The sequence below is a fragment of the Aegilops tauschii genome, chromosome 3 (genome assembly GCF_002575655.3).
Source record: "Aegilops tauschii subsp. strangulata cultivar AL8/78 chromosome 3, Aet v6.0, whole genome shotgun sequence".
NCBI lineage: Eukaryota > Viridiplantae > Streptophyta > Magnoliopsida > Poales > Poaceae > Aegilops > Aegilops tauschii.
This window is the reverse complement of record NC_053037.3, coordinates 113,380,109-113,395,838: the sequence shown is the minus strand read 5'-3', so window position 1 is coordinate 113,395,838 and position 15,730 is coordinate 113,380,109. Positions and strand designations below refer to the sequence as shown.

Genomic DNA, 15,730 nt, shown 5'->3' with positions numbered 1-15,730 from the left:
TCTCGGAATGGCTATGGAAATGCCATGGTAGGTAGGTATGGTGGCTGTTTTTAGGAAGGTATATGGTGGGTGTATGATACCGGCGAAAAGTGCGCGGTATTAGAGAGGCTAGAAATGGTGGAAGGATGAGAGTGCGTATAATCCATGGACTCAACATTAGTCATAAAGAACTCATATACTTGTTGCAAAAATCTACAAGTTATCAAAGCAAAGTATTACGCGCATGCTCCTAGGGGATAGATTGGTAGGAAAAGACCATCGCTCGTCCCCGACCGCCACTCATAAGGAAGACAATCAATAAATAAATCATGCTCCGACTTCATCACATAACGGTTCACCATACGTGCATGCTACGGGAATCACAAACTTTAACACAAGTATTTCTCAGATTCATAACCACTCAACTAGCATGACTCTAATATCACCATCTTCATATCTCAAAACAATTATCAAGCATCAAACTTCTCATAGTATTCAACACACTCATAAGAAAAAAATCTAATCCTGAATGCCTATCATATTAGGACTAATTTTTATGATTAAAGCAAATTACCATGCTGTTTTGTAGGACTCTCAAAATAATATAAGTGAAGCATGGGAGAACAATAGTTTCTATAAAACAAATCCACCACCGTGCTCTAAAAGATATAAGTGAAGCACCAGAGCAAAAACTATATAGCTCAAAAGATATAAGTGAAGAACATAGAGTATTCTAATAAATTCCGAATCATGTGTGTCTCTCTAAAAAGGTGTGTACAGCAAGGATGATTGTGGTAAACTAAAAAGCAAAGACTCAAATCATACAAGACGCTCCAGGCAAACACATATCATGTGGTGAATAAAAATATAGCCCCAAGTAAAGTTACCGATAGACGAAGACGAAAGAGGGGATGCCTTCCGGGGCATCCCCAAGCTTTGGCTTTTTGGTGTCCTTAGATTACCTTGGGGTGCCATGGTCATCCCCAAGATTAGGCTCTTGCCACTCCTTGTTCCATAATCCATCAAATCTTTACCCAAAATTTGAAAACTTCACAACACAAAACTCAACAGAAAATCTCGTGAGCTCCGTTAGCGAAAGAAAACAAAACACCACTTCAAGGTACTGTATTGAACTCATTCTTTATTTATATTGGTGTTAAACCTACTGTATTCAAACTTCTCTATGGTTTATAAACTCTTTTACTAGCCATAGATTTATCAAAATAAGCAAACAACACACGAAAAACAGAATCTGTCAAAAACAGAACAGTCTGTAGTAATCTGTAACTAACTCAAACTTCTGGAACTCAAAAAATGCTACCAAAATAGGAAGACCTAGACAATTTGTTTATTGATCTACTGCAATTGTAATCAATATTTTATCACGTTCTGGTGATTTTAAACAATTGTTTTCGTGAATAGAAAGTTTCTGGAATTTTCAGCAAGATCAAATAACTATCATCCAAGAAGATCCTATAGGTTTAACTTGGCACAAACACTAATTAAACATAAAAACAAATCTAGCCAGAGGTTAGATCAAATATTTATTCCTAAACAGAAGCAAAAAGAAAAAACTAAAATAAAATTGGGTTGCCTCACAACAAGCGCTATCGTTTAACGCCCCTAGCTAGGCATAAAAGCAAGGATAGATCTAGATATTGTCATCTTTGGTAGGCAATCCATAAGTAGCTCTCATAATACATTCATATGGTAATTTTATTTTATTTCTAGTTAAGTGTTCCATGCCTTTCCTTAACAGAAATTGGAATCTAATATTTCCTTCCTTCATATCAATAATTGCACCAATCGTTCTAAGGAAAGGTCTACCAAGAATAATAGGACATGAAGGATTGCAATCTATGTCAAGAACAATAAAATCTACGGGCACATAGTTCCTATTTGCAACAATAAGAACATCATTAATTCTTCCCATAGGTTTCTTAATAGTGGAATCCGCAAGGTGCAAGTTTAAAGAACAATCATCAAATTCACGGAAACCTAACAAATCACATAATGTTTTTGGAATCGTGGAAACACTAGCACCCAAATCACACAAAGCATAGCATTCATGATCTTTAATTCTAATTTTAATAGTAGGTTCCCACTCATCATAAAGTTTTCTAGGGATAGAAACTACCAGCTCAAGTTTTTCTTCATAAGATTGCATCAGAGCATCAACGATATGTTTAGTAAAAGCTTTATTTTCACTATAAGCATGAGGAGAATTTACCACGGATTGCAACAAGGAAATAAAATCTATCAAAGAGCAATTATCACAATTAAATTCCTTGAAATACAAGATAGTGGGTTCATTAATATCTAAAGTTTTGATCTCTTCAATCCCACTTTTACCAATTTTTGCATCAAGATCTAAAAACTCCGAATTTTTGGGACGCCTTCTAGGTAAAGGTGACTCATCTCCAGTCCCATCATTATCAAGATTCATATTGCAAAACAAAGATTTAATAGGAGACATATCAATAACTTTTAGATCTTCGTCTTTATTTTCATAGAAACTAGAAGAACACGCTTTCACAAAGCAATCTTTCTTAGCACGCATCCTAGCGGTTCTTTCTTTGCACTCATCAATGGAAATTCTCATGTATTTGAGAGACTCATTGATATCATGCTTAGGTGGAATAGATCTAAGTTTCAAAGAATCAACATCAAGAGAAATTCTATCAACGTTCCTAGCCAATTCATCAACCTTAAGCAATTTTTCTTCAAGCAAAGCGTTGAAATTCTTTTGCGAATTCATAAATCCCTTAACACTAGTCTCAAATTCAGAGGGCATCTTATTAAAATTTCCATAAGAATTGTTGTAGGAATTACCATAATTATTAGAGGAATTACTAGGGAACGGCCTAGGATTAAAGTTTCCTCTATACGCGTTGTTACCAAAATTATTCCTACCAACAAAATTCACATCCATAGATTCATTATTACTCTCAATCAAGGTAGACAAAGGCACATCATTAGGATCAGAGGAAACACTCTTATTAGCAAACAATTTCATAAGTTCATCCATCTTTCCACTCAAAACATTAATTTCTTCTATCGCATGCACTTTTTTACTAGTAGATCTTTCGGTGTGAAATTGAGAATAATTAACCATAATATTGTATAGGAGTTTAGTAGCTTCTCCTAAAGTGATTTCCATAAAAGTGCCGCCCGCGGCCGAATCTAAAAGATTTCTAGAAGCAAAATTCAATCCGGCATAAAAAATTTGTATAATCATCCAAAGATTCAAACCATGTCTAGGGCAATTACGTATCATTAATTTCATCCTCTCCCAAGCTTGTGCAACATGTTCATGATCAAGTTGCTTAAAATTCATCATATCGTTTCTAAGAGAGATGATTTTAGCAGGAGGAAAATACTTAGAGATAAAAGCATCTTTGCACTTATTCCATGAATCAGTACTATTTTTAGGCAAAGACGAAAACCAAGCTTTAGCACGATCTCTTAGGGAAAAAGGAAATAGCTTCAATTTAACAATATCATTGTCCACATCTTTCTTCTTTTGCACATCACACAAATCAACAAAGCTATTTAGATGGGTAGCGGCATCTTCACTAGGAAGGCCGGCGAATTGATCTTTCATGACAAGATTCAACAAAGCAGCATTAATTTCACAAGATTCAGCATCGGTAAGAGGAGCAATAGGAGTGCTAAGAAAATCATTGTTGTTGGTATTGGTAAAGTCACACAATTTAGTATTGTCTTGAGCCATCGTGACAAGCAAGCAATCAAACACACGAGCAAACAAGAAGCAAGCGAAAAAGAGGCAAACGGAAAAAGAGAGGGCGAATAAAACGGCAAGGGTGAAGTGGGGGAGAGGAAAACGAGAGGCAAATGGCAAATAATGTAGTGCGAGGGATAAGAGTTTGTGATGGGTACTTGGTATGTCTTGACTTGTGCGTAGACTCCTCAGCAACGGCGCCAGAAATGGCTCGTTGACGGGAAATCAAATCTTGACTTGACTTGGTGCGAATCTCCCCGGCAACGGCGCCAGAAATCCTTATTGCTACCTCTTGAGCACTGCATTGGTTTTCCCTTGAAGAAGAAAGAGTGATGCAGTAAAGTAGCGTAAGTATTTCCCTCGGTTTTTGAGAACCAAGGTATCAATCCAGTAGGAGACCACGATTGAGTCCCACGCGCCTACACAAACAAATAAGAACCTCGCAACCAACGCGATAAAGGGGTTGTCAATCCCTTCACGGTCACTTACGAGAGTGAGATCTGATAGATATGATAAGATAATATTTTTGGTATTTTCATAATAAAGAGTAAATGAAGATGCAAAGTAAAATAAACGGAAATAGAAATAGCTAAGTGTTGGAAGATTAATATGATGGAAGATAGACCCGAGGGCCATAGGTTTCACTAGTGGCTTCTCTCAAGAGCATAAGTATTACGGTGAGTAAACGAATTACTGTCGAGCAATTGATAGAATTGAGCATAGTTATGAGAATATCTAGGTATGATCATGTATATGGGCATCATGTCCGTGACAAGTAGACCGAAACGATTCTGCATCTACTACTATTACTCCACACATCGACCGCTATCCACCATGCATCTAGAGTATTAAGTTCATAAGAACAGAGTAATGCTTTAAGGAAGATGACATGATGTAGAGGGATAAACTCATGCAATATGATATAAACCCCATCTTTTTATCCTCGATGGCAACAATACAATACGTGCCTTGCTGCCCCTGCTGTCACTGGGAAAGGGCACCGCAAGATTGAACCCAAAACTAAGCACTTCTCCCATTGCAAGAAAGATCAATCTAGTAGGCCAAACCAAACTGATAATTCGAAGAGACTTGCAAAGATGACCAATCATACATAAAAGAATTCAGAGGAGATTCAAATATTGTTCATAGATAATCTTGATCATAAACCCACAATTCATCGGATCTCGACAAACACACCGCAAAAGAAGGTTACATCGAATAGATCTCCAAGAAGATCAAGGAGAACTTTGTATTGAGATCCAAAGAGAGAGAACAAGCCATCTAGCTAATAACTATGGACCCGAAGGTCTGAGGTAAACTACTCACACATCATCGGAGAGGCTATGGTGTTAATGTAGAAGCCCTCCGTGATCAATGCCCCCTCCGGCGGAGCGCCGGAAAAGTCCCCAAGATGGGATCTCACGGGTACAGAAGGTTGCGGCGGTGAAAATAGGGTTTTGGCTCCATATATGATGTTTCCAGGGTATATGGGTATAATTAGAAGGAAGAAGTACGTAGGTGGAGCAACGAGGGGCCCACGAGGGTGGAGGGCGCGCCTGGGGGAGGTGGGCGCGCCCCCCTGCCTCGTGCCTTCCTCGTTGATTGCTTTATGTAGACTCTAAGTCCACTGGATCACGTTTGTTCCGAAAATCATGTTCTCGAAGGTTTCATTCCGTTTGATATCGTTTTCCTTCGAAACACTGAAATAGGCGAAAAAACAGCAATTTGGGTTGGGCCTCCGGTTAATAGGTTAGTCCCAAAAATAATATAAAAGTGTATAATAAAGCCCATTAAACATCCAAAACAGAATATAATATAGCATGGAACAATCAAAAATTATAGATACGTTGGAGACGTATCAGTGCACCAGAAATAGTTCAATGCTAGCGGCTACTAACATTTGTTTTCTGCAGAGACGCTTTGCTAGTGATCAGACTAGGAAGGCATACACGGCATTGAACGAGTAGTTCGATACGTACACTGGGGTCATCTGGCAGCCCTATACGGAAGCAGCCATAAATGCGAGATACCCTGGTGGTATGTCTGTGCTATGCACAAGGGACCGAGATTACTGGATGACGAAATCGAAGATCATCTTCAATGTCTTCGTCGAGGAGATGGCACAACAGAGGGTTATGAGGCAATTTGGTATTCTGCAGTTGGAGCTACCCCCCCCCCTACATAGAACCCGGTGCCAACACACATCCATAGGTATTAACCAGTTTTTCAATGTTGCATCATCTTTCATAGTACTCAATTCGAAGCATTAGGTAATTGTTGAACACACACCACAATTTTAGGACCACTAGGAAGGGCATGACCAGGACAACTACTGACTGGCTAGTTAGACTAGAGCCGTATGTTATAGAATGGGAGACAACAAACACACATCTATGGCACGAGAATCACAATTTTGATCTCAGTGAATTCAATCTCTATTTGCGGCGCTACATGACCGGAACACGGTTACGCATCATTGAGCACTCTCACCCAGAGGAGATACCTGATCCTACTCCGTCGGATATGTACCCGAGCTATGATACTTCGGGCTCTAGGCAGTACGCGGTGAGATATATTTTCTTTAAGTAATGTTGTCACATACTTTGACGTGCATACTTAATAATCGTCATGAAAATTTGCAGGCTACCTTGACGCACGAACTCTACTACGACGTGGCCACCTTTGGACGATCACTGTCGTCTGGACCTCTTCTTCACCACCGTCCTGTGCTACAGCCCTTCCTGGAACGAATGCAGAACAAAATACAGGCTGTCTACGAGGCTATCACGTGCACCCGGAGAAGCGACATTGTTCAGCACCAGCAGCACCAGCCGCGTGCCTCCATACACCGACATCAACCACGTCCACGTCTAGCACATCAGCCGACGACCAGGCCACCCCCTCCTGAACAACCTGGCAGTTCAACGTGGCAACACCCGCAACACTATGGTCCCACGTCAAGCTTCGTGTTTTCTCCACAGCCACAGCAGCACGGTCCCTCGTCGAGCTTCGTGTTTGAGCCAGAGCAGCCGTCACAACCAGCAGGTATGTGTCTTCATATTTATTGTTTTCAATATTAATTGACGCGACCTCATTCTTCATGATTAAACGTTCCATCGCGTAGGAGCCTACGGATATTAAGCGTCTATGTCGGCATCACATGATACGTGGGGGAGTGATCAACATCCCGAGGAGAACATACAGGCTCAAATGTCGCAGCACACCCAGTGGATGAACATGTTTTCGACTCCTCCACCAGGCCCCACACAGGATACACAGCATGACCAGGGAGAGTCTGAGATTCCTCCTCGTCATATTAGGGCACCCGACAGGTGGGGATGGACGCCGCTTCCAGATCCGCCTCCCCGCCAGGCCATACGTCGTCACTGACGCTTCTATCTATCAGTAGAGACATTACCATCTATTTCTGTGTGAGACTTATGTCTATTCTATGTATGAGACAAATGACTATGTACTTATGTATGAGACATATGCCTACTCTATTTTAGTACTCTGTTATCTGAATTACAAGATCATATTTAGATAGAACATAATGCTCGTACAACAAGACATTACAAACAACTAGATAGAACTACATCTAAATTAAACGGTACGTACGAATGAACTTACAACATACAGCATTAAAACTACATGAAGTCATATCGTCATCCTCGATCGATGCAGAACTCTTGCCCTTCGATGATGAACAACTCTTGCCCTTCGACGATGAAGAACTCTTGCCCTTCGACGATGCAGAAACCTTGCCCTTCGACGATGAAGAACTCTTGCCCTTCGATGATGTAGAACCCGGAAGCGGCGGCATGAAGATATCATCTTCGTCCTCGCTTTCCTCAGTCCATAAAAATGGATTATTTGCTGCAGTCCTTCTGAAAGTTTCACTCTTCGGCACCACTACCTTCTTTCACCTTTCATGCAACCTAAGAAGTTCTTTACGTACCTCCTCATAGGTCCTTTCAGGCCACCCAGGCCTACGTAATTCGTGAGCTAACTCATTCATTATGGTGTCACTACCGGTGAGTTCGTCCCATGGAACTATCCTATTGTCCATCCTGAAATCGGTAGCTAGCCTCAGAAGAGTCCTGCTCATCCCAGGGTGAAAACTACGATCGAAAGGATAATGGGACATCTCAACTACACTACACTGGAATGCTTATCCACCTCCGTCTGAAGGGGGTTTTATAGGTAGAGAGAAGAAAATGGCGGGAAAGAACGACTACAGTATGGCGGGAAAGGGTTGGCGGGAAATGGGTGGCGGGAAACGGGTGGCGGGAAAGAGTTGGCGGGAACATATGGCGGGAAACGGGTGGCGGGAAAGAGTTGGCGGGAAAATATGGCGGGAAACTGGTGGCGGGAAAGAGTTGGCGGGAAAATATTGCGGGGAAAGGGTTGCGCGAAATACGTCATAGTTTTCAAAAAAAATCCGGGGATCGTTCGGGACAAAAATGGTGGCATGCACCAGTCGGCCAACAGCAGGCCAATTAGTCCCTGTCGGCCTATAGATGGCCAATGGACTCAGTCGGCCCACTGCTGGCCGACTGGACCTGTACTGGTGGCCGACAGGCCAATCGGCCAGCAGCAAGCTGATAGGCCCTCGGTCGGCCTGCTGTGGGCCGACTAGGTCCAGTCGGCCAGCAGCGGGCCGACGGTGTATTATTTTTGAAAATTATTTTTTGGGCGTAATATTTGTGCAACTTAATAAAAAAATGTATTATTTTAAAAAAATAGCCAAAAAATATACACATAAAAAATCCGATGTGTATAATAAAATTAGATCATGTATTCAAAAACTGTTTAATCAAACATTTAAAAGCATGTTGAACATGTATTTTAATAAAAATGTTAATCAAATATTTGAAAAAATGTTAAATATGCATAGAAAAATGTTGTCCATATATTTAAAAATGATGGAAAACATTGTTTGTATAATTAGAAAATGTAGTCGATCATTTATCAAAATGTTGAATAATTATTTGAAAAATGCTAATCAATTATTTGAAAAACAACTAACTGTCTATTGAAAAAATATTGACAATGTATGAAAAATGATGAAATTTTTTGCTCATGTATTTGAAAATGTTAATCAAGAATTGTTTTTGAAAAATAAAAGTATTGAAAATATAATCAAGCATTTGAAAAATGCTAAATGTATATAAAAAATATGTTGACCGTGTATTGCAAAAATGATGAAAAATTTAGATCACATATTTAAAATTTCAATTAGGCATTTGAAAAAATATTGAACAAGTGTTAGAGGAAAGATAAAATGTATAGATTTTTTTTACGATGTATTCAAAAAATGTTAATCTTATATTTGAATAATGATACATGTGTATGAAAGTTTGTTGACAATGTATTAAAAATGTTAATCTTGTAAATAGAAAATGTGAATCAAGCATATTAAAAAAGTTAATATTGTAAAGAAAAAAGTTGAGCCATGTATTAAAAAATTGTGAATCTTGTATTTAGAAAATGTTAATCAGGCATTTGAATTTTTTTGAGAAGTGTATAAATTTTTTTGACCATGTAATAAATTGAATTTTTTTTAATAGTTAGTCAAGCATTTGAAAATGTTTAAAATGTGTATAGAAAATATGTTGACCATGTATTTAAAAAATATTATTTTATTTTTTTAATCTTAAAAAAGTGTATAAATGTATAGAAATAAGGTTGACCGTTTGCTCGAAAATGTTAATCAAGCATTTGAAAAATGTTTAAAAAGTGTATAGATAAAATCTTGACCATGTATTCAAAGAATATTATACTTTTATTTTTAATATGTTAAACATGTATTAGAAATTTTTTGAGTGTAGATTCACAAACTTGGGCCGGCCCAATTGATATTCCTTCCATTCCTAAATATAAGCATTTTAAGAGATTCTACACAATCTACATACGGATGTATATAAACATATTTTAGAGTGTAGATTCACTCTTTTTGCTTCGTTTATAGTCCATAGTGCAATCTCTAAATAAACTTATACTCCCTCCGTTCCTAAATATAAGTATTTTAAGAGATTTCATATAGACTACATACGAAACAAAATGAGTGAACCTATATTTTAAAAGGTGTCTATATACATCTAAATATAGTCTCTATAGTGGAATCTCTAAAAAGAGGGAGTATTTAGAAACGGAGAGAGTACATCGCAGGGGGCAGAGCTTCAGCGAGTTAAAAGAAAGTCTCGCGCTGAAGCAAGATATAGTCGCTGCAGGAAGGAAAGGTCATGACATGGGTTGTGCATAGGATCAGCGATTTTATTTATTTGGTGGTACGTGTAGCTTTAGCACTGGCAAATGATCTCTATGTCCAAGCTATACATGTAGCAACAGATTGCAAGGCAGTAGTCGATGGAATTAAGCAAGGTTCTTCTACAGAGTATGCAGCTATAACGCGGGAAATCATGGGACACTCGGCATTGTTCGCTTCTTGTAACATAGTCCACGAGTTTCGGAGCTCGAATATCAAGGCTCACAACCTCGTCAAGCATGCTTTATCTTTAGGGTTTGGCTGCTATGTTTGGCTTGGGCATCCGGTTATTTTTGTACCTGAGAACATTTTGGTGAATTAAATAAAGCTTGGCGAGTTTTGTCTCAAAAAAATATATTTGGTGGTGGTCCAGTGGCGTCCGTTACAAAGTGTGAAGAGAAACGTAGGTGACGGGGAGAGGACAAATCTGCACCACATGCTTTAAATCAGACGACTACAAATAATTAAGGTCACGTGGAGGGCTGTGGATGCAGCAAAGCCATTAATGGTTGTTAGTGGGGTTTGTGTATGTTCAACAGCCGCAAACCGATCACAAAAGTAACTACTCAGGGAATAACATTTTTAACTTGCTCCGGAAACATTAAGCGTCAGCTGAGATGGGAAGAAACTGTTTACTCCAAACAAACAAACAAAAAAGTAATTGATGCAAAAGTGCAAATGATAACTCTCTTTTATTAACAGAAGAGGAAATGCGAATATCTGTATATTTTAAAACTGAAATGCTAGTAGATAAGGGGAATAAGAAGCTGAAAACTACTGTAGTTGCAGATACCCTTGGCTGCACCAGCTCAGATCAGTACAAAATTCAGGTCATCAAGAGAAAACTAGAAGAGCTTTACATAATTACATAACCTCAGCTCAGATTTACAGTAATGCCGATACACCGACAGATGGTGCCGTAGAGATGCAAACCCTCAACATTTGCACTCTTTGAGATAGTAGTCAAGGAACTTCGTTTTACACAAGATTTTCTCCTGTAACCAGAGATGCTGAATTTCATGCAGATTTATAAGAGTTCCCAATCATCCTCCAGACCATCTGATGAACAAACTACTTCATAGCAAACATCTACTGATTTCTGTGGTCTGAAGGGGACGGCCTGATGCACATTCATATCCTTCTTTGACCACCGGAGTTTATTCGACAAGCTCCTCATCAACACTTTCTGCAAGGAGCAAAAACATCGGTTGCCATGCTTTTGCGTACAAAGTGAAAAAAGTAACAAGAATGGCGATAAAAGCAAGCAAAATGAGTATATATGAGATATTTATTTGCTTTCTAATGCAATTTCTCCAAGGATGTTTAGTAGATAAATTCAGAAAGAGTAATACGCCTAGTCATTTCACACAAAAGGACAAGATGCTGTAATTGCATTAATCTACTACCACGACCAATTCTTACTATGACCACAGTACCACAATATTTCAACTGCTTGGTACCTTGAATGATGTGTTCTTTGGTTGAGGAAGCGAGGATGCCTCTGATTTGTTATATTTCATCTGCTCCTGGCCATCCCAGAGGTCTACATTAACAAAATCTGTGGTCTCGTCAGTAGACATATTTGGATCATCAGCATCAGCGAACACCTCTGCAATCAAGTAATGTGAAACAGTCCCAACAGACAAATTCTTTATGTAACCTATTTAGCACACAGAAGCAACATTACTGTCTGTATAAGTTAAGATATTCGGAATATTTTTTTTCGTTATTTGCCATTCTCTGGAAGCACATTCAAATGTTGTGGAAAAACATAAATTCATGTTCACACATTTCAAAATTTGGAAGGAAAAAAAGCTACAAACCGTGCTTTGTTGATTCTTCATGGCTGTTCTCGCTGCATAATTCTGATTGCTCTTCATCATTTCCCTTTCCAAGCAGAATTGCTCCATCAAAAGCAGCTGTAAAAACATAAATGACAGTTAAATATTATTAAGGAAATTGAGGGATTAGAGGACATTATTTGCTAAGATTAAAATCAAGTAATGCTGCTTGTTGAAATTGATTATTTTCACCTCAGCGTACCCCCTCATGGATAAAGATGAGCAAAATGATAATTTCTCGATTGTTTACCTGAATGTCCTGAACCAGGGAGTTCAACTTGCTCGATGATTTTATTTCCGTTCGCTTCTTCAGATACATAATCTTGGACTACGGTGGCTTGCTCTGTTAGGACATATCAATTCAATAAAATCAGTCAGTAAATTGAAATATTGATGGCAGCAGGAAGTGCACAACAAATGTTATAGTCAGTAACGTGGCAATGGTTTGGCTCCATAATTCTGTAGAAATTACAGTACAGCTATTTTCTATTTGAGACAGCTAATCATGCTTTCTACATCACAATCAGTCAATTACATGTAAGTCCATATTGAAAGGCCCCTATGATCTGAGTAAATAAGATAAGGAAAGATAAATCCAGACCAGGTGATTGTCGTGGTGTTACAGAACTCCATTGATTCCATAATATAATTTCCTCCTCACTGCTAACAGATACCCCTAGTGAATTGTGATTTTCAGGAGTGCAGTTATCTGAGAGATCCTCTGAATTGCAAAAAGCAACTTCCTCCTTGGTGTCAGCAGTTCTCTCAAGTGAAATGGAGTCTTCAGAAGCACACATGGCTGCAGGCAAGAGAATAAACCATATGATCTGTTAGAACAATGGTGTCATCAAGGTTACTTCAGTGCCCGTCAGACAAAAAGATCCCCTTCACACAAAGAATTTTCTGGGTAATCAATATACGAAAGCTAGGGGCTGTTTGGTTTCCAGAGCATTGGCGCGCCAATAAATTGGCGAAGCCTTCACCTGCCACCAGCTCGCCAATCGTTGGCATAAAAATCAACATGAAGCTGAACTAGGGGACTGGGCAGGTTGGGGCTCGCCAAATAATTGGCTTCCATCCAAGCACTTGCCCACGGGAGTGGTCAACGCCAATAAATTGGCTGGGCAAGTTGGGGTACCACTCCAAACGGCCCCTAAATGACAAGGAACTGGAACAGAAATCTAAGCAATCTTATGTGTGATCAAGGACAAACCTGGACTTGTAGATGAAACAGGCTCAGTTTCATGAACATCAGTAGCAGTTGAGCCGAGAGAACGGTCTTCCGCGGTAACGAGAGATGAAGGATAACCAGAGAATCCTTCGTTAGGGTTAACTTGCTGCATTTTAACACGTGTGGAGGGAGATCCGATTATGGCACCGTTATTAGATGGATCCGTTAATGTCCCATGGTCTTTGTCCGGAAATTTATCATCAGGAGAGTGAGCGTAAATCAGCGCATGGATATCCTCAACTAGCTCAACAGCTTTATCGTGAGCAGAATCAAGATATTTGATCGGTAACTGTCAAATGTAAGACAAATCACTACCAAAGCATTGCCAAGAAATCATATGTCATGCTAAATATCTGCCTGTAGGAATAAAATCAAGACAATTGTGCTAAGTGTGAAGGTAACAAAGGCAGTACCTCCATGAACTTCTTCATATTTTCTCCAAACCCATCAAACGTGATACCCATATCAAATCCATCCATGAGCGAAATAGAACCAATATAATCTGAATCCAGTCCTCTCGCCATTGGCTTTCCGTGTCAAGAAACAGGCATAAATATCCTGTTTCTGCACTTAATGGTAGAAAGTTTATAACATTATTTAGCAGAAAAACATTAATTTTACCCCACATGATTGTACATTCTTGCATACCACATAGTTGAGGGTTGACTCCTGACTAAAGCACTGAAGTAATAAACCATGAATCTTCTCTTGGCACGACAATCACCAACTTGTGGTATTTGGCACTAAAGTTCTCTAAATGGCAGTATTTACCAACAATTTTTTTCACATAACCTACTACCAGTAAACTACACCCTCTGTTCCTAAATATAAGACGTTTTGGCAGTTCAAATTAAACTGCCAAAACGTCTTATATTTAGGAACAGAGTTAGTACCTTACAGCAAACACGTCTGTCATAGAGCAAACTATCTAGACTGAACTGAAATAAAGAGGCGTGCCTCTTGTTTCCGCTGTCAAATAACCCCTCGACCGAATTACACAGGGTAACATTTGTGAGGTTTAGGTGGTTTTACGTTAATTCGAGGAGCATTTTTTTACACAGGGTAACTTGTGCCTCTGAAAGCACCGAGCCGTTCATATATCATCAGGGGAACCAAAGAGAAATAACCCAAGGGACTGAAGCGAACTCCTCCCAAAATCCCGATAGAACCCCAGTACGCGGCCCTAAAAGGAGTGATGGATTCAACAACATCAGTTGATCCGATTCAACAGCAGAGCACACCAATACTAATACTAACAAAGGGAACGGCAGCGCCGGAAAAAAAACATGAAAAATCGAGCTGAAGGACGAACAGCTGCCTGTCGATCGCCGCACCATCGAACTAATCGGGGACCTAATCACTTGCCAGAGCAGGAAAGAAAAACAGAGAGACTGAGAACAATATGCAAGAAAAGAGACGCCCTCACCTCTTGGTTGCCGCCGGCGACCACGGGCGGCGCCGGGAGGGAGAGCTGCGGCCGCGGCTTCTAGGTTCTGGCCTTCGCACGCAGGAGAGAAGAGCCAGACGACAAAAGAGGTGGAAAAGCTAGGGAGTATAATAATAGTAGTAGTATAAAAAAAATACGAGAAGTAGAAGGGATCAAGTGCGAACCTTTGGGAGCACGAACTCTTCCTCCCCGTGTAGCTTGCGGCCCGAGTTTCTGCCGCCGAACGAACTCCCGTAGCCTTGTAGGCTTCTGATTCTGATCAAGCTGGCCGCCTTTGGCTTTGGGATCAATCTCCTCCGTTTGATACGAGTCCTAGAGTATGCAGGGTGTGTTGGTGTTGCGTTACATGGAACGGAGTTTCTGACAGATAACGCAAACACCCCGTTATTATTTACAAAACTTATGCTACCTCTTCTTTGCGAAAAAGGTTACAGAACTTATCCGAGTAGGAAAAAGACCTGCCGGATGATTGTGGTACGAGTACCAAGTGACATGCGAGCATGTGGTTGGTTGCAAAACCACTCGGATAGCCTTTGTTCTTTTCCTTCTTCGAAAGAAGAGTTGCGAAAACTGTCTTTCCTTGGTGGAAATATTTGAGTTGAGTAGTGAAACTGTTTTTCCTTGGTCGAGAGAGTTCCTCCCTCGCCCGAAAAAAAAAGAGAGAGTTCCTCCCTTCCTTTCAATCCATCGTATCTGTTGAGTATCGTGATTATTAGGAAAGCTAAGATAACGCAAGATATTATTCTACCTTGCCTTGTACTCCAAAATCATCATGTACCCCTATATACATATGCCCACGAGGCTCAAACAATACAACAAACAACATTACACCAATCCCTCTCTTCCTTCTAACATGGTATCAGTTTCCGGGTTCTAAACCCTAGCCGCCGCTTCCGCACCCGCGCGCCGCTTCTGGGGCGGTCGGCCTCCATAACCGCCGCCGGGGCGGCGCCGCCCGTACCTAGGGTTCGTCCGCCGGCCGTGTTGGCCGGCTGCCCTAGAAAGTCTTTTTCCCGAGCCCTCGCTCCGGGTTTTTTTGTCGTTTTGATCGGCTTTTTTTTGTTTTTCGATCTCTACTTGATCGGTTTGCGTCGCCCGCCGCCACCGTCGACACCCCGCGCCTCTACTCCGACACCGGCACGACCAACCGGCTACTTCACCGACCCGACGGCCTCGCGCGACAGGCGGCCCCTCAAGGCTGTCGTCTGCGCGCCGGCCCGCC

The 15,730-nt window shown here is 40.4% G+C and overlaps 1 protein-coding gene across 11 annotated transcripts; it reads right to left on the bottom strand.

Annotated features, from left to right (window-relative positions):
- Positions 1-10,662: 10,662 nt before the first annotated feature.
- On the bottom strand, positions 10,663-15,135 carry LOC109738511 (uncharacterized). 11 transcript variants are annotated; one of them, XM_020297602.4, is made up of 10 exons: positions 14,967-15,135; positions 14,673-14,868; positions 14,488-14,559; positions 13,475-13,630; positions 13,044-13,350; positions 12,432-12,629; positions 12,081-12,173; positions 11,813-11,908; positions 11,450-11,547; positions 10,663-11,175 (listed from the first exon to the last, which is right to left on the bottom strand). In XM_020297602.4, the coding sequence occupies exons 4-10, from the start codon at positions 13,583-13,585 to the stop codon at positions 11,017-11,019; spliced, it is 1,062 nt and encodes a 353-aa protein (XP_020153191.1). In that variant the 5' UTR covers positions 13,586-13,630; positions 14,488-14,559; positions 14,673-14,868; positions 14,967-15,135; the 3' UTR covers positions 10,663-11,016. The 11 variants fall into 11 exon arrangements, with proteins under 11 accessions (XP_020153191.1, XP_040259528.1, XP_020153188.1 ...); XM_040403594.3 differs by having other exon boundaries at positions 13,475-13,625; positions 14,488-14,554; positions 14,967-15,004; XM_020297599.4 differs by lacking the exon at positions 14,967-15,135 and having other exon boundaries at positions 13,475-13,625; positions 14,673-14,926.
- Between the last annotated feature and the right edge of the window lie 595 nt (positions 15,136-15,730).